At 44.9% G+C, this 27414-nt stretch overlaps 1 protein-coding gene across 19 annotated transcripts in view; it reads left to right on the top strand.

Moving 5' to 3' along the window:
- Positions 1-27414, top strand: part of LOC118366242 (pleckstrin homology domain-containing family A member 5-like) — a 222493-nt gene that overhangs the window by 34449 nt on the left and 160630 nt on the right. The window contains exon 4 of one of the 19 annotated variants that reach the window (XM_052491937.1): positions 12330-13414. The exons of the other annotated variants lie outside the window; for them this stretch is intronic. Coding sequence (XP_052347897.1) covers positions 12330-12534 — 205 coding nt within the window. The 3' untranslated portion in view covers positions 12535-13414. Of the gene's footprint in view, positions 1-12329; positions 13415-27414 lie in introns of those variants that run through there. 19 annotated transcript variants of the gene reach the window in all.

The raw sequence follows: 27414 nt of genomic DNA, 5'->3' as shown, positions 1-27414 counted from the left end.
GACTGGAGAGGATATGAGAGAAGGCGAGAGGATACGTTCTAAGCTAAGGGGGAAGAGTTTGGCAGATGCTGTGTGCCTCTCTAATGAGATGTGTTTGTTCTCTCTGTCAGCTTAGTGTCAGAGCTGGGCCTTTCTCGCTTTCCCTCTCTGCCTCTCTCTCCCTCTCCCTCCCTCCTATCGCCAAAGATCTACACTACGGCCAGTTGAGTGTGTGTCTCTGTGTGGGAGATGCTGGGTTGGTTTTATCCATGCTTAAGAGGGGGCCTCCTGAGCGTCTTTGGTGGAATACACACCACGTCTGGAGAACACAGCCCTCCGTTGAAGAGAATAGCCCCTCTACTGCTAATGATGTTATGTAAGACAGGGCAAATCCATTCAGTGTGAGGTAACAGAGGAGAGGAAGAGAGGAGGAGTGAAGAAGGCTTAAAGGAGAGGCAGAGAAAGTGAGGGAAAGAGGCGGACAGAGGAGGGCAGAGTTCTGTGCTGTACTGCCAGTTTTTTAGAACAAGAGGGTCAAACTGGTGCCAGGGTTTCCTCTAATCCCATTCTAGAGAGGACAGCGGTAACTCCTCAAACCACCTGAGAAGAGGTGCTGCCTAAATGCAACCTACATCTATAATGAGGAGCCCTATTGTATTGTACCACTCACAGACAGATGCTGCTCTATAGCTGCCTCTGTTAGTTTAAAGAGGCTTTAGTATGGATGCAACATGACTCGTAAGAGCAACCCAGTGCTGGGGCTACTTAGTGGCGCTCTGAAGTGACGTGGCTCCTATCTCCTTCTGTTCCCCTTCTGCAGCTTCTGATGTGCCCACTACCGCAGGACTAACTGTAGTCACTGAGCTTAGCTCCTCGGAGAATATCTCTATTGGCAGTGGAGAAAAACGTGTGTGTGGCTTAAACCAAAACATCAGTCATATTACTCAGTTCTGCCCACACCCTCTGGTGATGGTGGGCTGTGACAGCTCTATACAGTTGTTTTGGGGACTAGAACCCACCTCTGTGATTCCTTCTGCTCAACAAGGTCTTCTGGTACCCTCGCAGCGTGGCCGAGCGTGTGTACGCCTTCCCTGACGTGTGTGTGTGTGATGCACTTGGACTGACTGTGTTTCTGTGTGGCTTGCGTTGTGTACATACCACCTAGTGGTTAGAGTGTTGGGCCAGTAACCGAAAGGTTGCTAGTTTGATTTCCCCAAGCCAACAAGGTCTGACACAATCTGTCCATCTGGCAGTTAACTCTAATGACTCTACGGTTCGCCGTCAATCATGGCTGATCCGTTTCCGTGACCCCACCCTCCGAGGGCGTCTCGGGGGAAGTTGGGATATGCCACAAAAAAACAAAACAAAAATCCAAAAACAAAACATTTCCAACTTCACCATCAACCTCATCTGTTCCACCCCACCTCTGTAGAATCCTGACACTGTCTCCACCAGCTGGGAGAGAGAACCCAAATTAGTCCGAATGCAACAGAAACCACCTCAGAGGAGAGAAATGATGGTTCTAATTACTACACCTAGCAGCAGAGAATTGAGCAGAACTAAATTTAGCCGTAGCTATAGTACAGTGGCGAGGAGAGAGAGTCACCTGACAGACTGGATCCCTCAGGGGAGCTTAGTACATTGAAGCAACAACACGTGAGCCGCGTGTTAGCAGTGTGGAAGATGCATCACTCTATAGGAGTTAACACGTGTTCCCCCAGGCAGCTTATATTGTAGGGAGAGTATATGGGTGGTTAAAGTTGGAGTGTGAGCCCAGTGTCGTCCTCACTAAATTCCAGGCCGACCCCTGATGCAACCATGGTCACTGCCACCTAATCATCCCCAGCTTCCAGTTTGACTCTTGGAACTCTTCTCCAGGTTTTTGCTGTAGATGAGAACGTATCCCACTACCTGGTATGAAAAGGTTTTAAATGACAACCTTAAAAGACATGCAGACAGAAAGACCAGTTAGTCCTGTGGTTGGATTCCACTTCTTCAGGATAGAAGAGCCTCTCTCTCTGTTCCACTGCACACACTATGCTCTGCTATCTGACCTGGATAATGGCACTGCGGTGTGTGTGTGTTAGAGAGGATCTGTTATGGTTACGTTGTTATGACACCTGACAAATTCACTTTACAGCGGAGTAGATGACACCTGAACGGCTGGCTGGCTGGCTGACTGGCTGACTGGAAGACGAGACAGATTTAGGACAGTAATCCACTCTCAATATCATGACCTCGCTCTCTATTCCTTTCCTGTTTCTAAGTACTGGGTGAGATACTGGGAATGAGAGGTGCAGAAAAAGATGACTTCAGCGAGAGAAGTATTAAAAGCATTTGAAAGGTTTGCACCTTTTGCTTCAAGGAACTTGCTGGAGATCGTTGAGCTTCAACGAAGCAACCGGTTTCACACGTCTCTCCCCCACTTAGTTTCCACTGTCCTGTTAGGTTTCCCACCAGAGCTCTGAGGTCTGCAGTGTAGTGCCAGCTCTCTGTGTGTCTTGCTCCCCACATCTCTGTTACCACCGATCTGCTCCCTATAGCCCTTACATGGAGACACAACCATCCTCCTCTAGGTTGGGATTGGACCTGTTTACTAGAGAGTGAAAGCTAGAGAGGAGAGTTCGGAAAAGAGGGAGGGGAGAGCGTGCAAGACACACAGCGCGACCGAGAAGAGGAAGAGGGAGAAAGAGGAATTGCTCATGAGTGTTTTTGGGTTAAGGCCACGTTCGCCCCTTCCAATCCAAACTAAGACGGTATGTTCCTCCTAGCTCAGCAACACAATCCCTGTTTGAACCGTTTCTGCTTGTTAACAGAGAACCTTAAGTGGTCTAACAGCTACTATTAACTAGGTCATGTGTTAGTGCAGTGTAGCTATATTGTTCAGTCTGGGTGTGTCCCAAATACACCCTATTCCCTATAGGCCCAGGTCAGAAGTAGTGCACTACATAGGGAATAGGGTGCCATTTTGGGACACCAGGTTAAGTTGTTCAGTCTGTCTTCACCCCCCCCTACCCTGGTCTAAGGGTGTGTAATTACAGCCCCTTAGACTGGCTGCTCTGCTCTCCTTGATCGTTGTCGAACTCAAAAGGTTTGGGTCTCTGCAGAAAGCCTTCCAGTAATCTAGTTTAAGAAGATAAGCAGAGCCATTGATTGATGGTAGATTCTACAGGCGCTGCTGTGATTAAGGCAGTGCCTGTAGAATTGTGCCTGTGGACTTGTCTCAACGTCTTGACATAGCGAGGGAGAGATGTTGGACTTGAGGTCATGCGATATCACTTGTCTTCATCAGATGTGTGTGTAAGTAAACATTTCATTGTTAGTCTACACCTGTTGTTTACGAAGCATGTGACAAATAACATTTGTTGGGTGGTTGGGTGGGGGTCTGTGCGCTCCAGGATTGTTGGGACGTCCCGACCCCATTTTGAGTTTACATATCAGAAATGTTTAAGGTTGGAACGTCCCAAGAAATCCCGACTAGCACTGACCATGGTGTGTGTGTGTGTATGTATACGCATGTGTGTGTTTTCAATGTGAAAACAAAAGATTCACAGATGTGAGGTGTTGGCGACCGGTCATGAAATAGCCTCTGCGGTGATTGTGTATGTTTGCAGCAGTGTGTGAACTGTGTTTTGTATGATGTGTATGGCTGGGCTGTTGAATTATATATCAGAGGATCTAGATCTCTGCCTCCAGACAGATTACTATAGCACCACCTGAGACATATTCCTTGCGTTCCAAATTGCACCATCATTCTCTGGCCCATAGGGCAACATGATGCCATTTGGAACGCAGGCGTAGACCTGAAGATCAGTGCAGCCCTATCTAGCTGCATCCATGAAGGCTGAGCTGGATTCTGGTCTTTGGTTTGTCACACTCTGTTTCACACAGATACACGGCCTCGCTGTCTGTTAGCTACTTGGGCTACTCCATAAAACATTTACCGTCACATACACACACCCCCAAGCAACGTCCTCGCCTTCATTATGCCTCTCTGCCCTCGCTCCCTCCCTCTCTCCCTTTATCCGGCATTCCTCTCATCACAAAGAGACTCTTATTAATGTTTTAGTCTTCTCCGTACGATTGCTTGTGTGTGGGTCCGTCCGTTTGCGTGTGTGTGTGTCAGCTCAGTGTCTCACTGGGAGTGCACTCCCCCTCAGCAGTCTGACTTTTAGGCCACAGATGTGAGATGTTGACATGGTTCTGTTTCTTGTCATCACAGAACTATGTGTTTCTGTGCCTGGAGAGGAACCGTTATTGAATTCCTGCTGTCTTTTTTATCGCTCTGTCTTGGTGAGGTGACTGAATCAGGGACCTTACTGGAATAGAGTTGCAATGGCAGCAGGAAAATGGATGGAATTTTAAAGGTTTAACCCTGAGAGGAGAAATAGGACCTCCAATTCTGTCTCTGGCAGCTCACCTCAGTGATAGTATCAGTCTCTGCAGCTGATGCTGCATTAACAGCCATAATAATCAAGCACAGAGAATGAAAAGAGAGAGCCATACTAATCACGCACAGAGAATGGAAAGTGAGAGCCATACTAATCAAGCACAGAGAATGGAAAGTGAGAGCCATACTAATCAAGCACAGAGAATGGAAAGTGAGAGCCATACTAATCAAGCACAGAGAATGGAAAGTGAGAGCCATACTAATCAAGAACAGAGAATGGAAAGTGAGAGCCATACTAGTCAAGCACTGAGAATGGAAAGTGAGAGCCATACTAATCAAGCACAGAGAATGGAAAGTGAGAGCATACTAATCAAGCACAGAGAATGGAAAGTGAGAGCCATACTAATCAAGAACAGAGAATGGAAAGTGAGAGCCATACTAGTCAAGCACAGAGAATGGAAAGTGAGAGCCATACTAGTCAAGCAGAGAGAATGGAAAGTGAGAGCCATACTAGTCAAGCACAGAGAATGGAAAGTGAGAGCCATACTAGTCAAGCAGAGAGAATGGAAAGTGAGAGCCATACTAGTCAAGCACAGAGAATGGAAAGTGAGAGCCATACTAGTCAAGCACAGAGAATGGAAAGTGAGAGCCATACTAGTCAAGCACAGAGAATGGAAAGTGAGAGCCATACTAGTCAAACAGAGAGAATGGAAAGTGAGAGCCATACTAGTCAAACAGAGAGAATGGAAAGTGAGAGCCATACTAGTCAAGCACAGAGAATGGAAAGTGAGAGCCATACTAGTCAAGCACAGAGAATGGAAAGTGAGAGCCATACTAGTCAAACAGAGAATGGAAAGTGAGAGCCATACTAGTCAAGTCACAGAGAATGGAAAGTGAGAGCCATACTAGTCAAGCACAGAGAATGGAAAGTGAGAGCCATACTAGTCAAACAGCCATACTAGTCAAGCACAGAGAATGGAAAGTGAGAGCCATACTAGTCAAGCACAGAGAATGGAAAGTGAGAGCCATACTAGTCAAGCACAGAGAATGGAAAGTGAGAGCCATACTAGTCAAGCACAGAGAATGGAAAGTGAGAGCCATACTAGTCAAGCACAGAGAATGGAAAGTGAGAGCCATACTAGTCAAACAGAGAGAATGGAAAGTGAGAGCCATACTAGTCAAGCACAGAGAATGGAAAGTGAGAGCCATACTAGTCAAGCACAGAGAATGGAAAGTGAGAGCCATACTAGTCAAACAGAGAGAATGGAAAGTGAGAGCCATACTAGTCAAGCACAGAGAATGGAAAGTGAGAGCCATACTAGTCAAGCACAGAGAATGGAAAGTGAGAGCCATACTAGTCAAGCAGAGAGAATGGAAAGTGAGAGCCATACTAGTCAAACAGAGAGAATGGAAAGTGAGAGCCATACTAGTCAAGCACAGAGAATGGAAAGTGAGAGCCATACTAGTCAAGCACAGAGAATGGAAAGTGAGAGCCATACTAGTCAAGCACAGAGAATGGAAAGTGAGAGCCATACTAGTCAAACAGAGAGAATGGAAAGTGAGAGCCATACTAGTCAAGCACAGAGAATGGAAAGTGAGAGCCATACTAGTCAAGCACAGAGAATGGAAAGTGAGAGCCATACTAGTCAAGCACAGAGAATGGAAAGTGAGAGCCATACTAGTCAAGCACAGAGAATGGAAAGTGAGAGCCATACTAGTCAAGCAGAGAGAATGGAAAGTGAGAGCCATACTAGTCAAACAGAGAGAATGGAAAGTGAGAGCCATACTAGTCAAGCACAGAGAATGGAAAGTGAGAGCCATACTTGTCAAGCACAGAGAATGGAAAGTGAGAGCCATACTAGTCAAACAGAGAGAATGGAAAGTGAGAGCCATACTAGTCAAGCACAGAGAATGGAAAGTGAGAGCCATACTAGTCAAGCACAGAGAATGGAAAGTGAGAGCCATACTAGTCAAGCACAGAGAATGGAAAGTGAGAGCCATACTAGTCAAGCACAGAGAATGGAAAGTGAGAGCCATACTAGTCAAGCACAGAGAATGGAAAGTGAGAGCCATACTAGTCAAGCACAGAGAATGGAAAGTGAGAGCCATACTAGTCAAACAGAGAGAATGGAAAGTGAGAGCCATACTAGTCAAGCACAGAGAATGGAAAGTGAGAGCCATACTAGTCAAGCACAGAGAATGGAAAGTGAGAGCCATACTAGTCAAACAGAGAGAATGAAAAGTGAGAGCCATACTAGTCAAGCACAGAGAATGGAAAGTGAGAGCCATACTAGTCAAGCACAGAGAATGGAAAGTGAGAGCCATACTAGTCAAACAGAGAGAATGGAAAGTGAGAGCCATACTAGTCAAGCACAGAGAATGGAAAGTGAGAGCCATACTAGTCAAGCACAGAGAATGGAAAGTGAGAGCCATACTAGTCAAACAGAGAGAATGGAAAGTGAGAGCCATACTAGTCAAGCAGAGAGAATGGAAAGTGAGAGCCATACTAGTCAAGCACAGAGAATGGAAAGTGAGAGCCATACTAGTCAAGCACAGAGAATGGAAAGTGAGAGCCATACTAGTCAAACAGAGAGAATGGAAAGTGAGAGCCATACTAGTCAAGCAGAGAGAATGGAAAGTGAGAGCCATACTAGTCAAGCAGAGAGAATGGAAAGTGAGAGCCATACTAGTCAAACAGAGAGAATGGAAAGTGAGAGCCATACTAGTCAAGCACAGAGAATGGAAAGTGAGAGCCATACTAGTCAAGCACAGAGAATGGAAAGTGAGAGCCATACTAGTCAAGCACAGAGAATGGAAAGTGAGAGCCATACTAGTCAAGCACAGAGAATGGAAAGTGAGAGCCATACTAGTCAAGCAGAGAGAATGGAAAGTGAGAGCCATACTAGTCAAGCACAGAGAATGGAAAGTGAGAGCCATACTAGTCAAGCACAGAGAATGGAAAGTGAGAGCCATACTAGTCAAACAGAGAGAATGGAAAGTGAGAGCCATACTAGTCAAGCACAGAGAATGGAAAGTGAGAGCCATACTAGTCAAGCAGAGAGAATGGAAAGTGAGAGCCATACTAGTCAAGCACAGAGAATGGAAAGTGAGAGCCATACTAGTCAAGCAGAGAGAATGGAAAGTGAGAGCCATACTAGTCAAGCAGAGAGAATGGAAAGTGAGAGCCATACTAGTCAAGCACAGAGAATGGAAAGTGAGAGCCATACTAGTCAAGCAGAGAGAATGGAAAGTGAGAGCCATACTAGTCAAGCACAGAGAATGGAAAGTGAGAGCCATACTAGTCAAGCACAGAGAATGGAAAGTGAGAGCCATACTAGTCAAGCAGAGAGAATGGAAAGTGAGAGCCATACTAGTCAAGCACAGAGAATGGAAAGTGAGAGCCATACTAGTCAAGCACAGAGAATGTGAGAGCCATACTAGAAAGAATGAGAGCCATCAAGCACTAGTCTAAAGCACAGAGAATGGAAAGTGAGAGCCATACTAGTCAAGCACAGAGAATGGAAAGTGAGAGCCATACTAGTCAAGCACAGAGAATGGAAAGTGAGAGCCATACTAGTCAAGCAGAGAGAATGGAAAGTGAGAGCCATACTAGTCAAGCACAGAGAATGGAAAGTGAGAGCCATACTAGTCAAACAGAGAGAATGGAAAGTGAGAGCCATACTAGTCAAGCACAGAGAATGGAAAGTGAGAGCCATACTAGTCAAGCACAGAGAATGGAAAGTGAGAGCCATACTAGTCAAGCACAGAGAATGGAAAGTGAGAGCCATACTAGTCAAGCACAGAGAATGGAAAGTGAGAGCCATACTAGTCAAGCACAGAGAATGGAAAGTGAGAGCCATACTAGTCAAACAGAGAGAATGGAAAGTGAGAGCCATACTAGTCAAACAGAGAGAATGGAAAGTGAGAGCCATACTAGTCAAGCACAGAGAATGGAAAGTGAGAGCCATACTAGTCAAGCACAGAGAATGGAAAGTGAGAGCCATACTAGTCAAGCACAGAGAATGGAAAGTGAGAGCCATACTAGTCAAACAGAGAGAATGGAAAGTGAGAGCCATACTAGTCAAACAGAGAGAATGGAAAGTGAGAGCCATACTAGTCAAGCAGAGAGAATGAGATGTAAGAGGCATTTCCTCATTACAGCTGCAGCTCAACCTGTTGTAAATCATTAAGCTGTGATGTTGGCTGTGACACTCAGAAGAAACATCTCCATCCGGACAGAGAGCCTCAAACTGCGCTCTCTTCTCACACAGTCCACTGAACATAGACTGCAGTTAATTACCCAATGGTGCTCAACACAGCTCCTCACAGCCAAGGGGCCAATATGCTTTTCTAGGTTTTTTGTTGTTGTTCCCCTTCAATAACTATCTGCAGCTTGAAGTTCCTAATTCACCTCGATTAATCTGCCTAAGACTTCAAATTAGCCTCAAATGAATCAGCGTCTTCCCTAGATAGACAAGCCACATAGCTACAGTACCAGTTCCATTTCACTGCAGAGACCGTCCGTATTGTGTGTCTGTAATGGGGTGTGTACAGATGAGATGTGCTGAGCTATAAGGAGTTCAAAGGGGTCATTTATATGAGGCTGTGTCCAGTCGCTGTTAACCAACAGTGGGGCTGGATGGAAGATTTGGGATGTGGAGCAGCATCGAAGCTTAAAAGCTCATTTTGCAGTGAGCCGTGCAGAACATCTAGGTTCAGATGGTCAGCTGCAGAGTTAATCCTATCTGGGGTGGGGAGAAGTCTTAACACGGGTTGCAAAGGGTTGGAAACTTTCCTGTCAATTTTCCAAAATTTGGGGAATTTAGCTTAAATTCATCAAAAAAAGTTAGCTTATAACAGTGAACCTTTTTTTGTGGGATACACAATGCAATTCTAGGTCTTGTGGCATATTTTGGTTAAACTATCCCCAATTCAATGGAATTGCAACCCTCTGCATGCACAGTGCATTCTACCATCACATGTGCAGCGCACTCTTCCATCACATGTGCAGCACACTCTTCCATCACATGTGCAGCACACTCTTCCATCACATGTGCAGCGCACTCTTCCATCACATGTGCAGCGCACTATTCCATCACATGTGCAGTGCACTCTTCCATCACATGTGCAGTGCACTCTTCCATCACATGTGCAGCACACTCTTCCATCAAATGTGCAGCGCACTCTTCCATCACATGTGCAGCGCACTCTTCCATCAAATGTGCAGCGCACTCTTCCATCAAATGTGCAGCGCACTCTTCCATCAAATGTGCAGCGCACTCTTCCATCAAATGTGCAGCGCACTCTTCCATCACATGTGCAGCGCACTCTTCCATCACATGTGCAGCGCACTCTTCCATCACATGTGCAGCGCACTCTTCCATCACATGTGCAGCTGATTCTCAAGATCTTGCACACTAATGAGATGCTATTGAGCACACACTACTATACTAAAAAACAACAGTAAAAATACATTTGAAAATAAGAGTAGTAAGGCTGTATACAGACACCGGTTAGTTAGGCTTATTGAGGTAGTATGTACATGTGGGTATGGATAAAGTGACTATGCATATATGATGAACAGAGAGGGGTTGGCGGGACACAATGCAGATAGCCCGGTTAGCCAGTGTGCGGGAGCACTGGTTGGTCGGGCCAATTGAGGTAGTATGTACTAGAGGTCGACCGATTAATCGGAAATGGCCGATTAGGGTATTTTGGACACAGATTTGGCCGATGTGACATTTTTTTTTTACATATAAAAAAAATAAACAATTTGTAGTAAAAATGCATACATTTAAAAAAATAAAATAAAATGTTTTTTGATACATTTAAAAAAAAAACTGCTTTATTTAACAAGGCAAGTCAGTTAAGAACACATTCTTATTTTCAATGACGGCCTGGGAACGAACGGTGGGTTAACTGCCTTGTTCAGGGGCAGAAAAAAATATTTTTACCTTGTCAGCTCGGGGATTCGTTTTTGCAACCTTCCAGTTACTAGTCCAACGCTCTAACCACCTGCCTTACATTGCACTCCACGAGGAGCCTGCATGGCAGGCTGACTACCTGTTACACGAGGGCAGCAAGAAGCCAAGGTAAGTTGCTAGCTAGCATTAAACTTCTAAAAAAACAATCAATCTTCACATAATCACTAGTTATATACACATGGTTGATGATATTACTAGTTTATCTAGCGTGTCCTGCGTTGCATATAATCGATGTGGTGCCTGTTAATTTCTCATCGAATCACAGCCTACTTCGCCAAACGGGTGATGATTTAGCACTGTCGTTGCACCAAACCTAACCATAAATATCAATGCCTTTCATTAAAATCAATACACAAGTATATATTTTGAAACCTGCATATTTAGTTAATATTGCCTGCTAACATGAATTTCTTATAATTAGGTAAATTGTGTCACTTCTCTTGCATTCCGTGCAAGCAGTCAGGGTATATGCAGCAGTTTGGGCCGCCTGGCTCGTTGCGAACTGTGTGAAGTCCATTTATTCCTAATTTGCCAGAATTGTACATAATTATGACATAACATTGAAGGTTGTGCAATGTAACAGAAATATTGAGACTTCGGGATGCCATCCGTTAGATAAAATACGGAACGGTTGCATATTTCACTGAAAGAATAAACGTTTTCGAAATGATCGTTTCTGGATTCAACCATATTAATGACCGAAGGCTTGTATTTCTGTGTTATTATGTTATAATTAAGTCTATGATTTGATACTTGATAGAGCAGTCTGACTGGGCGATGGTAGGCAGCAGCAGGCTCGTACGCATTCATTCAAAGCACTTTCGTGCCAGCAGCTCTTTGCAATGCTTCAAGCATTGAGCTGTTTATGACTTCAAGCCTATCAACTCCCGAGATGAGGCTGGTGTAACAGATGTGAAATGGCTAGCTAGTTAGCAGGGTGCGCGCTAATAGCGCTTCAATCAGTGATGTCACTCGCTTTGAGACTGTGGAGCAATGGGTAACGATACTTCGAGGGTGGCTGTTGTCGATGTGTTCCTGGTCGAGCCCAGGTAGGGCCGAGGAGAGGGACGGAAGCTATACTGTTACACTGGCAATACTAAAGTGCCTATATTAACATCCAATAGTCAAAGGTATATGAAATACAAATGGTATAGAGAGAAATAGTCCTATAATTCCTATAATAACTACAACCTCAAACTTCTTACCTGGGAATATTGAAGACTCATGTTAAAAGGAACAACCAGCTTTCATATGTTCTCATGTTCTGAGCAAGGAACTTAAACCTTAGCTTTTTTTACATGGCACATATTACTCTTTTACTTCTCCAACACTTTGTTTTTGCATTATTTAAACCAAATTGAACTTGTTTCATTATTTATTTGAGGCTAAATTTATTTTATTGATGTATTATATTAAGTTAAAATAAGTGTTCATTCAGTATTGTTGTTATTGTCATTATTACAAATAACATCAAATAAATCGTCCGATTAATCGGTATCGGCTTTTTTTGGTCCTCCAATAATTGGTATCGGGAGGGGGCACACAATGCAAATAGTCCGGGTAACCATTTGGTTACCTGTTCAGGAGTCTTATGGCCTGGGTGTAAAAACTGTTGAGAAGCCTTTTTGTCCTAGACTTGGCACTCCGGTACCGCTTGCCATGCGGTAGTAGAGAGAACAGTCCATTTTATATGACATACATGATTTTTTTGTTAACTAGTAAATACTAGCCTACAGCAAAGTGTGTTTAAATAACATGTTAACTATTTATGCTAGTTAGTCTTTGCAACCATGTGGGATTTAGCTTGCTTGAGCCTGCTAACTGAGGAGTGTTAATTCACCTGTTTTCATACATGTTTCATTTTAGAACATTTATCTTACAAAGGAGTTGTTTAATCTAACTGCTTAACTATTTATCTGTACATGGAATTGTATTTGTTTAGTTTTTTTACTATTTTTTTCTTCTAATCTTTACAGGAAAATGCCACTGGCACTATCTGATGTGTGGAGACATTTCACTGCAGCTAATGTAGAAGGAAAAGTTGTGTATATTTGCAAATACTGTGCCAAATCATATGTGAAGAATGCAGCAAAGATGCAGAATCATCTGGCCAAGTGCTTAAAGTTCCCTCAGCGCTCACAACAACCAACCTCTAACAAAAGTCCCCCAACTTCTATTTGAGGTAAAAATGATGAATCAGACACCTTATTGATAGCAACAGCTCATGGTCCTCCTGGAATCAGAAGTTTGTTTTGACTCAATGGAGGAATGTAGTCAGAGAAATGAAGACGAATGTCTTGCTCGAGCTGTGTATGCAATGGGTTGACCTCTGATGCTCACAGGCAATGTGTATTGGAAGAGATTTCTGAATGTTCTTCTCCCAGCATACACCCCTTCTGCCTGAAGCCCATACACGCCGCAGCGTACATGTTGGACAACCAAGTATGCTGGCAAGCGCATCCTGTCTGGTGCAGAGATCAACAAGGCCTATGGTGTCATCACTACCGTGTCTCGCCACCTTGGCCTTGATGAGGGCAGGGTTCTTGGCAGTCTGGTGAAGTACACTTCCAAGCAAGGGCTTTGGGATGGAGATGCAATATGGCAGTCATGCCAACATATCTCATCAGCCACCTGGTGGAAGGGACTTTGTGGATCTGAGGATCTTTCCCCTGTTGCCATCATCATCCTCCAAATCCCACCAACATCAGCCGCCTCAGAGCGCAACTGGTCCTTGTTTGGGAACTCCCACACCAAAGCATGCAACAGGCTGACCGATACAAGGGTTGAAAAATTGCTGGCCATCCAGGCAAATTTGAGGCTTTTTGAGCCTGACAACGAGCCATCCTCAATAAGGTTGGAAAGTGACAGTGAGTCTGATGTTCAAGAGGTGGACATTGTGAAGGTCCAGAGAGAAGACATGGAAGCCAGAGAGGAAGACAACCAAAGCTTTAGTTTCTAGACTATTTCTAGATGTGATGGATCATTGGGGATCATTCAATATTCCCTTTCTTTTGTTGTTCAGTGAAATCATCCCATGTGAAGAGTCAACTCCTTTAATTAAAGTTCAATTCGTAACTAAATTGTTTTTTGTTTTTTATTTCTATTGGAAGGATTTAACCATTTGCAATTATATCTACTTATGATGAGGTAAAATGTTTATGTTTCTGTCTCCATATGATATGGTAAATATATCCAAAGCAAAAAACATCAACATTTAAATGGTATTAATATTAATTTGCATATATTTCTGTAAATTCCCACGGAAAGTTTCCACCTCCTGAATATTTCCCAAAATGTGCAACCCTACTTAAAACACATGCACACACTACACAGTACTTTTACGTTGAAAATAGTACGAGGCTTAAGTGCCTGCTGTGTGCTGCTGCCTTATTTGCTGTTTAGCAGTGGTGTGTGTGTGTTACCCCCAGTACAACCCCCAGTCCACCTCTGCAGATACTGATGTTGCTTACTCTGCCTCCAGATTGACAGACAGACAGAGGGAGAAGTATTTCTGTTAACAACTCCTGAGCACACTGGATGTTGTTGGGACTGGAGTTGGTGCTGGGAGTGTGGAGCTGGCTGTGATCATGTGTATTGAACAGAAACATTCTGCCCCTACTAAAAGTGATGCAGCACTGCGCTCACTGACCCTCACATATCAAAACGCCCCCTCTTTCTTTTTCTCTTTCCCTCCCTTTCTCTCTCTCTCTCTCCGTTGCGCTCTCTCTCTCTCGCTCTTTCTCTCTCGCTGTGTGTCTCTCTCTCCCTGACTCTCTCCCTGACTCTCTCCCTGCAACAACAGTGTTCGGGTTCCCATCCCTCCTCTCTGTGTTGTCTCTGATCTGTTTCCCAGGAGACCGAGAGAGTCTCCTGCTGAGTAGTACTACAGTAGGAATGTACAGTAAGTAGCATGACGTAGCAAGGATACTCTGTGGGAACAGGGAGTGTTTGGCGTTTTTATATGGTGTGTTCACACTTGCTGGTGTACGTGCACGCCTGCATCAGTGTGTGTGTAATTCGGGTGTTGGGGGATATTTTAGGGGTTATTTTTATATTCCTCCACCTTTGAGCTAGACCTTGCCTTGAAGTGTGTGTGTCTGTTTAGTTCAAACGCTGTCCCTGTGTGTCAGTCCCAGTGTGTCTTCTTGGGCCAGCTTGCTCCAGACCATGTCTAGAGGTTAGACCAGGGCTAGAGTCTAGGAGGTAGGACCAGACCAGGACCTGTTGTTTTGAGTAGAAGTCACTGTGGCCTTTCACCACACACCTTCCTTACTGTATTTGTGTTTATTATGGATCCCGATTAGCTGCTGCCAAGGCAAAATTAAGGAAGTTATGCAATTGAAAAACATTACAATACATTCATAGCTGTCTGAAGACGCTTTGCACACAGTCTGGGGGGGGTAATGACCGGAAAGAGCTGTTTGAGTCTCAAACTCTCTTTGATTGCACACACAGCCCCTTCCTCTACCAGAAGAGTGTGTCTGTCTCTGTGTCTGTGTGTTAAGTAAGATAAAGAGAAACAAGTGACATGAGTAATAGCACAGACTCACCCCAAAAAACTTCCAGGACATTTATTTATTACATCAAATATCAGCCAGCATTTTAATGTCGTCTCCGAGAGATGTACAGTTGAAGTCGGAAGTTTACATACACTTAGGTTGGAGTCATTAAAACTAGTTTTTCAACCACTCCACAAAATTCTTGTTAACAAGCTATAGTTTTGGCAAGTCTGTTAAGACATATACTTTGTGCATGACAAGTAATTTTTCCAACAATTGTTTACAGACAGATTATTTCACTTAGAATTCACTGTATCACACTTCCAGTGGGTCAGAAGTTTACATACACTAAGTTGACTGTGCCTTTAAACAGCTTGGAAAATTCCAGAAAATGATGTCATGGCTTTAAAAGCTTCTGGATAGGCTAATTGACATAATTTGAGTCAATTGGAGGTGTACTTGTGGATGTATTTCAAGGCCTACCTTCAAACTCACTGCCTCTTTGCTTGACATCATGGGAAAATCAAATCAGCCAAGACCTCAGGAAAACAAATTGGATACCTCCACAAGTCTGGTTCATCCTTGGGAGCAATTTCCAAAATGCCTGCAGGTAACGCATTCATCTGTACAAACACTAGTACACAAGTATAAACATGGGACCAGGCAGATGTCATACTTCTCAGGAAGGAGACGCGTTCTGTCTCCTAGAGATGAATGTACTTTGGTGCGAATGGTGCAAATCAATCCCAGAACAACAGCAAAGGACCTTTGGAAGATGCTGGAGGAAACAGGTACAAAAGTATCTATATCCACAGTAAAATGATTCCTATATGGACATAACCTGAAAGGCCTCTCAGCAAGGAAGAAGCCACTGCTCCAAAACCGCCATAAAAAAAGCCAGTCTACGGTTTGCAACTGCACATGGGGACATTGATTGTACTTTTTGCAGAAATGTCCTCTGGTCTGGTGAAACTGTTTGGCCATAATGACAAAATAGATGCCATCAAGAGCAAGGAAAATGTGGATATATTGAAACAGCATCTCAAGACATCAGTCAGGAAGTTAAAGTTTGGTCGCAAAATGGGTCTTCCAAATGGACAATGACCCCAAGCATACTTCCAAAGTTGTGGCAAAATGGCTTAAGAACAAAAAAGTCAAGGTATTGGAATGGCCATCACAAAGCCCTGACCTCAATCCTATAGAACATTTGTTGGCTGAACTGAAAACGCGTGTGGGAGCAAGGAGGCCTCCAAACTTGACACAGTTACAACAGCTCTGTCAGGAGGAATGGGCCAAAATTCACCCAACTTATTGTGGGAAGCTTGTGGAAGGCTACCTGAAGCGTTTGACCCAGGTTAAACAATTTAAAGGCAATGCTACCAAATACTAATTGAGTGTATGTAAACTTCTGACCCACTGGGAATGTGACGAAATAAATAAAATAAATCATTCTCTACTATTATTCTGACAGTTCACATTCTTTTAATAAAGTGGTGATCCTAACTGACCTAAACAGGGAATTTTTACTAGGATTAAATGTCAGGAATTGTGAAAAACTGAGTTTAAATGTATTTGACTAAGGTGTATGTTAACTTCCGACTATAACTGTATGAGTTATTTCCTTTGAATAGAATAGACTGTTGAGATCAGATATTTCTTGTCTGAACCTCTCTCCTGTGAACTTTGCTGTTCAGTTGGAAGTGTGTTTTTAGTATGCACTCATCCTTTTTCTCTCTTCCTGTTGTTGTGTGGGCTTTACTCCCTGCCATGTTTTCTGGAAGTTCTTTCTTGGTGTGTGGTTGTGAGTGTGTGTGGGTTCTTCCGTGTGTGTGTGTGTGTGTGTAGAGCTGAGTGACAGTGTCTTGCAGTTCCATGGAGGTTGAGCAACACTGTCATTACAAACCCTGAGACACTTTTCTCTTCCTCCCAGAGAGCCACAAGCCTTCACACACACACCCATATCCACCATATAGTGCACTATTTCTGTCGACTCCCCTTTGCCATCTATATAGAACCCAATGCACACTCCCCATCTTTGCAGACAGAGAATCTAGTCCACACTACAGCCTGCATACAGAGCCCACTCGCCCAGCTACACTGAGAATCTGGGTCTCCAATCAACACAACATGTCCTCTGCTGTCATTTCTCCGTGCCTCACTTCCTGGCCTGGTTGTAAAGAGTGAGTCACTCACAGATAACACTCATTCATTCAACTGGCTGGTCTTAATGACTTAACCCAGGAAGCCGGAGAGAAGTCCACTCAATGAACTGGCCTGGATAGATGAGACTGGCCCTGCTTCACATCACTTTAATACAATGGCCATGTGACTATAGGCCAAAGGGATAGAGTGCTCTCTTCTCTATTATGCTATTTCCTTTGTATTTCCTCCTCCTTTTGTTCGCTCTTCTCTTCTGTTCTCATCTCTCGGGTTACAACCACCTGCCCATGTGTGTGTGAGGGGAGTTTTCTTTTAAGAGGAGTAATTGCAAGGGTCCCAGTGTTGCAGGTGTTCTCTGTGATTTTCTGGTGCGTCAATCCAAGCTTGTCCTCCTTGGCGAATGTCCCCCCAGCCCCATGGACAAGCGTGTGCACTCACACAAATACATAGCCTCTGTAGCAGCTGGGTTGGCTGTATACTAATGGCTTTGTCCAGGGGCCGCAGGAGCTAGGAATGTGTGACCGTGTGTGTAATAATGATAATAATGTGTGACACCAGCCTGCGATGGTAATGAGCGTGTTGCTGCTCCACCTGAGAAGTAGCTGTGTCGTGCTTTAAACTATATATATATATACACTGCTCAAGAAAAATAAAGGGAACATTAAAATAACACATCCTAGATCTGAATGAATGAAATATTCTTATTAAATACTTTTTTCTTTACATAGTTGAATGTGCTGACAACAAAATCACACAAAAATTATCAATGGAAATCAAATTTATCAACCCATGAAGGTCTGGATTTGGAGTCACACTCAAAATTGAAGTGGAAAAACCACACTACAGGCTGATCCAACTTTGATGTAATGTCATTAAAACAAGTCAAAATGAGGCTCAGTAGTGTGTGTGGCATCCACGTGCCTGTATGACCTCCCTACAACGCCTGGGCATGCTCCTGATGAGGTGGCGGATGGACACCTGAGGGATCTCCTCCCAGACCTGGACCAAAGCATCTGCTAATTCCTGGACAGTCTGTGGTGCAACGTGGCGTTAGTGGATGGAGCGAGACATGATGTCCCAAATGTGCTCAATTGGATTCAGGTATGGGGAACGGGCGGGCCAGTCCATAGCATCAATGCCTTCCTCTTGCAGGAACTGCTGACACACTCCAGCCACATGAGGTCTAGCATAGTCTTGCATTAGGAGGAACCCAGGGCCAACCGCACCAGCATATGGTCTCACAAGGGGTCTGAGGATCTCTTCTCGGTACCTAATGGCAGTCAGGCTACCTCTGGTGAGCACATGGAGCCCCCCAAAGAAATGCCACCCCACACCATGACTGACCCACCGCCAAACCGGTCATGCTGGGGGATGTTGCAGGCATCAGAACGTTCTCCATGGCGTCTGTCACATGTGCTCAGTGTGAACCTGCTTTCATTTGTGAAGAGCACAGGGCGCCAGTGGCGAATTTGCCAATCTTGGTGTTCTCTGGCAAATGCCAAACGTCCTGCACGGTGTTGGGCTGTAAGCACTCCTCCACGTCTCCTGATGTACTGGCCTGTCTCCTGGTAGCGCCTCCATGCTCTGGACACTACGCTGACAGACACAGCAAACCTTCTTGCCACAGATTGCATTGATGTTCCATCCTGGATGAGCTGCACCACCTGAGCCACTTGTGTGGGTTGTAGACTCCGTCTCATGCTACCACTAGAATGAAAGCACCGCCAGCATTCAAAAGTGACCAAAACATCAGCCAGGAAGCATAGGAACTGAGAAGTGGTCTGTGGTCACCACCTGCAGAACCACTCCTTTATTGGGGGTGTCTTACTAATTGCCTATAATTTCCACCTGTTGTTTATTCCATTTGCACAACAGCATGTGACATTTATCGTCAATCAGTGTTGCTTCCTAAGTGGACAGTTTGATTTCACAGAAGTGTGATTGACTTGGAGTTACATTGTGTTGTTTAAGTGTTCCCTTTATTTTTTTGAGCAGTGTATATTTAACTAGTCCTAGGAACAAGATGAACTGCCTTGTTCAGGGGCAGAACGACAGATTTGTTTGTACCTTGGAATTCGATCTTGCAACCTTTCGGTTACTCTTCCAACGCTCCAACCACTAGGCTACCTGCCGCCCCATGCTTGGGGGTTCTCACAAGGATAGTAAAACATGGAAATTCGTGGACACTTGCCCCACAGGGAAAAAATGCTATTTTGTGCTTAGGGGTAAGGTTTAAGGTTACAGTTACAATTAGGGTTAGGGGTAGATTTGGCGTTTAGAGTGTAGGTTTAGGGCTTTGGGTTTAGGGGTAGGGCTTTGGGATTTGGATTAGGGGTAGGGTAGGGCGGTGTCCAGATTTTCATACCATCATACTGTTTTATACCATAGCGGCATATACGGTATTCGCAAATGTGCACACAAGGGGCGCTATTTTTTGGGGATGCACAAAACAATTTAGGCAACAGGGATCTTGATCCAAGAGGGGATTGAATGTCTGCTGTAACTACCTGTGTGATGAACCTTTGATCTTGATATCTAGCCACTTAGCTAGCAAGTTTGCAAACCAAATGCATAGCTGGAGCACTGAGCTGGATATCATTTGCTATAGCTTAGATTTCTTGTGTGAAGTGAAGAAGCAAATCCGGGATGCTGGCCTTCCAGGCAGAGTTGCAAAAAAAAAGCCATATCTCAGACTGGCCAATAAAAAGAAAAGATTAAGATGGGCAAAAGAACACAGACACTGGACAGAGGAACTCTGCCTAGAAGGCCAGGATCCCGGAGTTGCCTCTTCACTGTTGACATTGAGACTGGTGTTTTGCGGGTACTATTTAATGAAGCTGCCAGTTGAGGACTTGTGAGGCATCTGTTTCTCAAACTAGACACTCTAATGTATGTGTCCTCTAGCTCAGTTGTGCACCGGGGCCTCCCACTCTTTCTATTCTGGTTAGTCAGTTTGCGCTGTTCTGTGAAGGGAGTAGTACACAGCGTTGTACAAGATCTTCAGTTTTTTTGCAATTTCTCGCATGGAATAGCCTTCATTTCTCGGGAACAAGAATAGACTGACGAGTTTCAGAAGAAAGTTATTTGTTTCTGGACATTTTGAGCCTGTAATCGAACCCACAAAGGCTGATGCTCCAAATACTCAAATAGTCTAAAGAAGGCCAGTTTTATTGCTTCTTTAATCAGCACGACAGTTTTCAGCTGTGCTAACATAATTGCAAAAGGGTTTTCTAATCATCAGTTAGCCTTTTTAACATTATAAACTTGGATTAGCTAACACAACATGCCATAGGAACACAGGAGTGATGGCTGCTGATATTGGGCCTCTGAACGCCTATGTAAACATTCCATAAAAAATCAGCTGTTTCCAGCTACAATAGTCATTTACAACGTTAACAATGTCTGCACTGTATTTTCTGATCAATTTGATGTTATTCTTTCAAAAACAAGGGAATTTATTTTTTCAGGACCCTGTCTTTCAAAGATAATTTGTAAAAATCCAAATAACTTCACAAATCTTCTTTGTAAAGGGTTTAAACACCATGAATAATTAATGAACGTGCACCTGTGGAACGGTCGTTAAGACACTAACCGCTTACAGACAGACGGTAGGCAATTAAGGTCACACTTATGAAAACTTCGGACACTAAAGAGGCCTTTCTACTGACTCTGAAAAACACCAAAAGAAAGATGCCCAGGGTCCCTGCTCATCTGTGTGAATGTGCCTTAGGCATGTTGCAAGGAGGCATGAGGACTGACTATGTGGCCAGGGCAATAAATTGCAATGTCTGTACTGTGAGACGCCTAAGTCAGCGCTACAGGGAGACAGGACTGACAGCTGATTGTCCTCGCAGTGGCAGACCAAGTGTAATAACACCTGCACAGGATCGGTACATCCGAACATCACACCTGCGGGACAGGTACAGGATGGCAACAACAACTGCCCAAGTTACACCAGGAACGAACAATATTTACACCTTAAGTTTGCTGAAAATAAACGCAGTTGACAGTGAGAGGATGTTCATTTTTTTTGTTTTATTACACACTTTATTTTTTTTAATTTTTTTTATTAATTTTTTAAACATTTTTTTTTTTTTTTAAACAGTATTGAAAATCATACCGTCTGTATTTCAAAATTCCCCAGGGTATGGTATAAGTGGTATATCTCCCAAGCCTGATTAGGGAAAATCTGATTTAAAAATTGGAATCAACTGTTTGGTAAAACGTGTGTGTGTGTGCGTGCGATGACTTCACCATAGCAACGTGACACAGCATGCAACTGTGGCTGAGTAGCTTAGCTCTCATGAGTGTGTGTGTGTGAGGGAGAGACTCTACAGAGTGACATGCTAGTGAGGCTTGTCCTCCCCATGGGGTAGAAGGCCTCGAGAACAGTGTTGAATGAGCGGGTGTGGGGTGGAACACTGAAACGCAATAATGCAGAGAACACATTGATCTCACCTGACAAGAAAAGCCTGTTTCCCAACCTCTGTTGAAGGATTGGCCTTTAGATTCTGTTGTGTTACTGGGTTGTATTTGATTCTATCTGAGCTGTGGTTTGTTTCATGGGTCACCGCTCCCCCTAGATTCTGTTATACTGCTATTTGTCTAAAGGGCTAGGTCTCTCTGAATATGCTGAGGTTCAATTCTTAACCGTAACCATTGGGAGGGGAAACCCCATAGGCGGCCTTTGATCAGTGTCCAGGTTAGAGGCAAGTTGATTTTACTCCTGGGAAACCACTCACATTTAATTACTATTAGGCACTGATCTAGGTTCAATTTATTGTTCCCAAATCCTATGCTTATCTATGAGATAAGCGTAAATCCATAACTGACCTAAGATCAGTGTTATGTTGTAGGAGCAACTTCATCCTACTCTTGAGTCCTGACTGAGAAACCACTCTGCTGCTCGACCTCATTTCATTCCTGTTGATTTTGCTGTCTGTTGTGTGTAATAACTGAGTCACTCTCTCCCTCAGTCATCACAGAATCCATCTGCCCTAATATAACTAAGTGTTTCTCTGCCTCCACACATTATAATGCATTAGAGGACACTTTTTCGTTCAGCCCTCTTTTTTTCTTTTCATAAAGATGTTGGACCCTGTAATGTTTTCATTAGGATTTCAGCCCTCTTTTTCTTTTCATAAAGATGTTGGACCCTGTAATGTTTTCATTAGGATTTCAGCCCTCTTTTTCTTTTCCTTAAAGATGTTGGACCCTGTAATGTTTTCATTAGGATTTCAGGCCTTGTCTTTTCCGTTGGTCACGCCTCCTGTGGCTGGGTGCTACGCTACGGGTGTGACACGCGATGCTGCCAATCTTAGGCACAGATCTAGGATCAGCTTATTCTCCCCAATCTTGACCTTAACTATTAGGTTGAACCGTTCTAAACACTCTTTAGATCAGTGTCTAAAGAGGCAGCTTCGCCCAGCTCCCCTGAGGCTCTGAGTAAACCACTGGCTTCCTGTTAACACACCCAGTTAATGGCCGTTCATCAAAGACCTGGGCTGGGTCTCATGCCTGGGTCTCATGCCTGGGTTGGTCAAATCATGTGGCTTTCTCCTATCCAGTGCTCCAATCGTATCTAAAATGAAGGATTGGAAAGGAGCAACATTTTGGGAATGAAACTCAGCCAGTGCCAGCCTTCATCTCTGTTCTCTGAAGTTTCCGTCAAAGCTTGGATTAGAGTTAAGATTAAACAAATGACATAGGAGATGGCTGAAAAAGGGTAAAACCAGCCATGTTTCTGATCTTCCTTCATATACTGTGGTGCGTGTCGAATGTTATTTCATACAGCAGCCGCTTCAATTCTGACTGTGGCACCTATAGTGGTAATGGGCTGCAGATCAACTATGCCGGGGATATTGGCTGTTAACTGAACCATTCCTCTTGTGTTTCCATAGGCCTGGAGAGATGAACTGTGTGTGTGTGTGTGTGTGCGTGAAGGATAGGATGTGAGGCCAAGCCCTCTCCCATAGTAACAGCCCAGGGAATATTGTTGCTCTGTCCATGAATGCCAGAGATGCGCTCATGTCTGAAGCCAGATGGAAGCTGCGCTGAACTTTTCTCATCTGTGTGTTTTATCACCGATTATTTGATTTCAGTTACGTCCACAAGGACCCTCTTTCATTCCACAATAATTGATGAATGCTTCAGAACATTTAGCCTTCTGCGTGGATCAGTGTGTGTGTGTCTTAGCAGTGTCCTTATAACTCAACTCTGAAGGAAGGCTGAGGCTCAGTTCCATTAATGAGCTGCTGTCTAATTGAAACCTCTGAAGGTCCCTCAGTAGGTGGAGGGGCAGTGATCCACCAGGCCATTCCCTGTCATGCTGTGTCATTACGGCCCATTGAGGAAAGCTCTGCTGTCTAACATGGGTTTTGTGGCCCCGCGCAGCAACATCAGAGGCCCTTCAGTGTGTCTCCATTCTCTTGCCTGATTCAACACCCCTGGTAGCACAGTAGCCTGGCTGACGCGACCCACGTGACCACACAGTGAGGAAGAGCTGTGACTTACTGGCCTTGAAAGGAGGCCGTTTGCTAATGCAGTATTAGCTCAGAAATTGAGTGGACGCAATGATTGTTTTTTTTTTTGCTGCGGGGTTGATTGGATTAGAAAATCCAACCGTGGTAATGGAAGGGAGCGGCACTCGGGGGGGTTCAGTGAGAAAGACACCGAGGAGAACCAATAGCGCCCTTCATTATCAACACACCGGGTCGACAACATCAACACAGCCTTTCCAGACTCTGAAGTCAGGAGGACTTTGAGTTTGGTATCAGCCAGACTGGTAGCACAGGTCCTCTGTGTGTGACAGTCACATCTGATTTACTATCTTTGGGAAGATTCTGGGCAGGATGACATGAACACAGTCACAAGCTCAGCGCTCTGCGGGACTGCGGTGCAGAGTTTTAATCTGGGTCAACAATGGATTGTGAGACTAAGCTATTAGGATGTTACTTGTGCGCTTTTCCTGAATCGTGTGTAATCTGTGGAGGCGTATGCACTCCAGTGTGTGTTTACCTCCCAGTGCTGTAGTGCAGAAGGGTGTGTGTGTGTGTGTGTGTGTGTGTGTGTGTGTGTGTGTGTGTGTGTGTGTGTGTGTGTGTGTGTGTGTGTGTGTGTGTGTGTACATGACTCAGTGCCGTAGGACATTAGCAGTAGCGTGTCTGGTGCCAATCGCATCACATCAGCAATGCAGCAGCTAACCCCATCAGAGACCCAGCATGCTCAGACTTGACCTCACACACTCAATTACTACACACACACGGTTACCACACTCACACTGTTACCACACACACACTCACATGGTTAACACACACACACGGTTACCACACACACACACACACGATTATGACACACACACACTGCTTTACAGGCTAAAGGGATTATTAACCTCTCACCAGAGCTAATGCTAATTACCCAGGCTAAAATAATGAGCGTGGAAGTGTGTGTGTGTGTGTTTTTGCTGTGTAAACAAACAAACAAACAAACCTTTTAATGTGGGAGTGAAGATGGTGAGCGTGTTTGGTCAATGGCATTGCATGGCAAGGAACCTCAGACAAAATGTTTGGCTTCCAGTAATACTAGGCTACATCTAAATGCCGGCCCCTGCTCCCCAACGCTGTCGTGTCACAGCTGCCTTGGTTTGGGCCTCAGAGCAGAAAGACTGAGGAACGACAGCACTGAGCATACACCTCTCCTCCTGTCCTTGGCTTGTGTTGTGAGTCTCATCCGTCTGCCTCATCGCTGCCTGTGTAAAGTGACAGCTGTTGTTGTTGCAGCCTTAACAGTGATTATTTTGTCATTCATGTGGATGAGACCGATTATGCAGCGCATTGTGTTTAATATTCATTACCACATTCAGCTGCCTACGCTACGAGTGCCTGTGTGTGTGTGAGGGAGGGAGGGAGGGCCTTCCTCCTCAGTGCATACCATGACAGTTATATGAACGCACAGTTTCTCTGCTGCGTGTGTCTGTAGGGTTGGTTTATGTGTCATCCTCGCTCCAGCCCTTTCTGTCAGCTGGAAGGGAGAGGTTGGGAGCCCTGCATGTCGTCCTCTCACCCTGTTGAAATCCTCTGCACGTCCTGTGTGTTGTGTTCTTCTGGCCTTGGTCATGAGAGACCTTGAGACTCACTCTCTCTCTCGATGTGCGTGACGTGCCCGTGGCAGACTGCTTGGGAGGGACTGTGAGACGTGGCCGACTGCTTGGGAGGGAGTGTGTGCGGTGTGCTCGTGGCAGACTGCTTGAGAGGGAGTGTGTGTGTGTGTGTGGTGTGCCCGTGGCAGACTGCTTGAGAGGGAGTGTGTGTGGTGTGCTCGTGGCAGACTGCTTGAGAGGGAGTGTGTGTGTGTGTGGTGTGCCCGTGGCAGACTGCTTGAGAGGGAGTGTGTGTGGTGTGCTCGTGGCAGACTGCTTGAGAGGGAGTGTGTGTGTGTGGTGTGCCCGTGGCAGACTGCTTGAGAGGGAGCGTGTGTGGTGTGCTCGTGGCAGACTGCTTGAGAGGGAGTGTGTGTGTGTGTGGTGTGCCCGTGGCAGACTGCTTGAGAGGGAGTGTGTGTGGTGTGCTCGTGGCAGACTGCTTGAGAGGGAGTGTGTGTGGTGTGCTCGTGGCAGACTGCTTGAGAGGGAGTGTGTGTGGTGTGCTCGTGGCAGACTGCTTGAGAGGAAGTGTGTATGAGTGTGTGTCACAAAACTGACTGTGTCAGTGTGTCTGCTCTGCTCTCTATCGAACAACAGCTGTGTACTATCAGATCTCCAGTCACACACACACATGCAGCCTGAGGAAAACATCCCCTGGACTCAGGCTGTGTGTGTTTTCCTGGAATATTTATTAGTCCAGAATTGGCTAGCTGAGAGGGATGAGCCCTCCTCCACTCTGAGGACTGCTGGAGCTGCTGTCAGCCTCTCTTTTGGGGAAAGCCCAGCATTCTGCTGCCACATTCCCAATACGGAACGTTTCCCATGTTCCTGGAATCCCTCCACTGTATCCCTGCTAGACGAGCGCGTGGCAGAGTTCCAGAGGGAGGGGCTGTACTAGAGGATCAAACTGGGGTCTCCTGTAAGGGGCTGGGGAGCTGACTGATGGTAGGAGTGGTTGGCATTCTGCTGTCACATTCCCAGTCAGCCATTCCTAGAATGTTCCACCTTTGGCTCGACTGGCTAGACTGACATCGTTGTGAAAGGAGTGTTCACTGTGCTGCTGTCTCTGTCTCTCACGTTGTCTTTCTTTAACTGGGCCGCAGGTAGCCTAGCGGTTAAGAGCGTTGGGCTAGTATATGAAAGGTTGCTGGTTCGAATGCCCGAGCCGACTAGGTGGAAAATCTGCCTGCGCAAGGCACTTAACCCTAATTGCTCGTCTAAGTCACTCTGGATAAAAGCGTCTGCTGAATGACTAATATGTAATGAAAATGTCAACTCGTTTTCTAACTCTGTGTTCGTATCCGTGTGTGTTTGTTGTGTATGCCTGCTGTCGTGTACCCGTGACTCTGTCTCAGCCTGGCTCATTACTGTTCTCTCTCCACTCTCTCGGTCTCATTGTCCTGCAACAGAGACTTCACATCATATTCCTGCAAACTTCAACCACCCTCCACTCTATTTAAGTGATGTCTTATTTACCGTATGTGGGTCTAGATGTGTGTCTCCATGGAGTAGGAATCTCGGTGAAACTGGATCCATGCTGGACTAAGTATAGACTGAGCTCATAGAGGGTTGAGTTGAGGCTGGAGCGAAGGAATAGGCGGGCTGTGTTCCGCGGCATGTCGACCCTAACAGCGGGAAAGTGTCACTTTGACAGCCCCTACCAGATGTAAGCCCAGCTTATAGTACACTCTCTGTCTGTGTCTCTGTGGATGTTTAATTCACAGCTCAATGGATTCTATTCTCCTTTAAAAAAAAAAAAGAATCTTTTTTTTTTTTTTTTAACAAAGTATTTTATCAATGCACAATGAATATTTAACTTGTTCATATCTCTGAGCTTTAAGCTTCCAAATCTATACTGCACGCTACGGTGATATCTATGCATCTATTTGTTTCCGTATCAAGTAGATGTCTCTTCTGGAGATGATTTTAAAAGATGAAGGGCTGTACATATGCGTCGCTAATTAGCATGTGTCATAGTAAACGCACACATTGCAACCTAATTTCATCAGCCGAATTCTGTTAAGCCGAGATGACAAAAGAGATTTTTGAAACGCATTTTGCTTTATAAATAATTCATAATGGGAATAGTGGAACAACAGCTGAAATCCGTGTGCATCATTTGTCCTGAGATTTTCTCTCAGTGCCCTCTGCTGGACATTTTTTCCCTCATATACTAGTTGATTATAGGAAGGAGGGAAGGAAGGATGGGAGAAAGGGAGGATGCATTTTCCAACAGGATCTAACTGTCCTACAGGTGTTGTC

This window comes from Oncorhynchus keta, chromosome 33 (assembly GCF_023373465.1).
Source record: "Oncorhynchus keta strain PuntledgeMale-10-30-2019 chromosome 33, Oket_V2, whole genome shotgun sequence".
NCBI lineage: Eukaryota > Metazoa > Chordata > Actinopteri > Salmoniformes > Salmonidae > Oncorhynchus > Oncorhynchus keta.
Note: the sequence above shows the minus strand (reverse complement) of the source record. Positions and strands in the feature narration are given on the sequence as shown.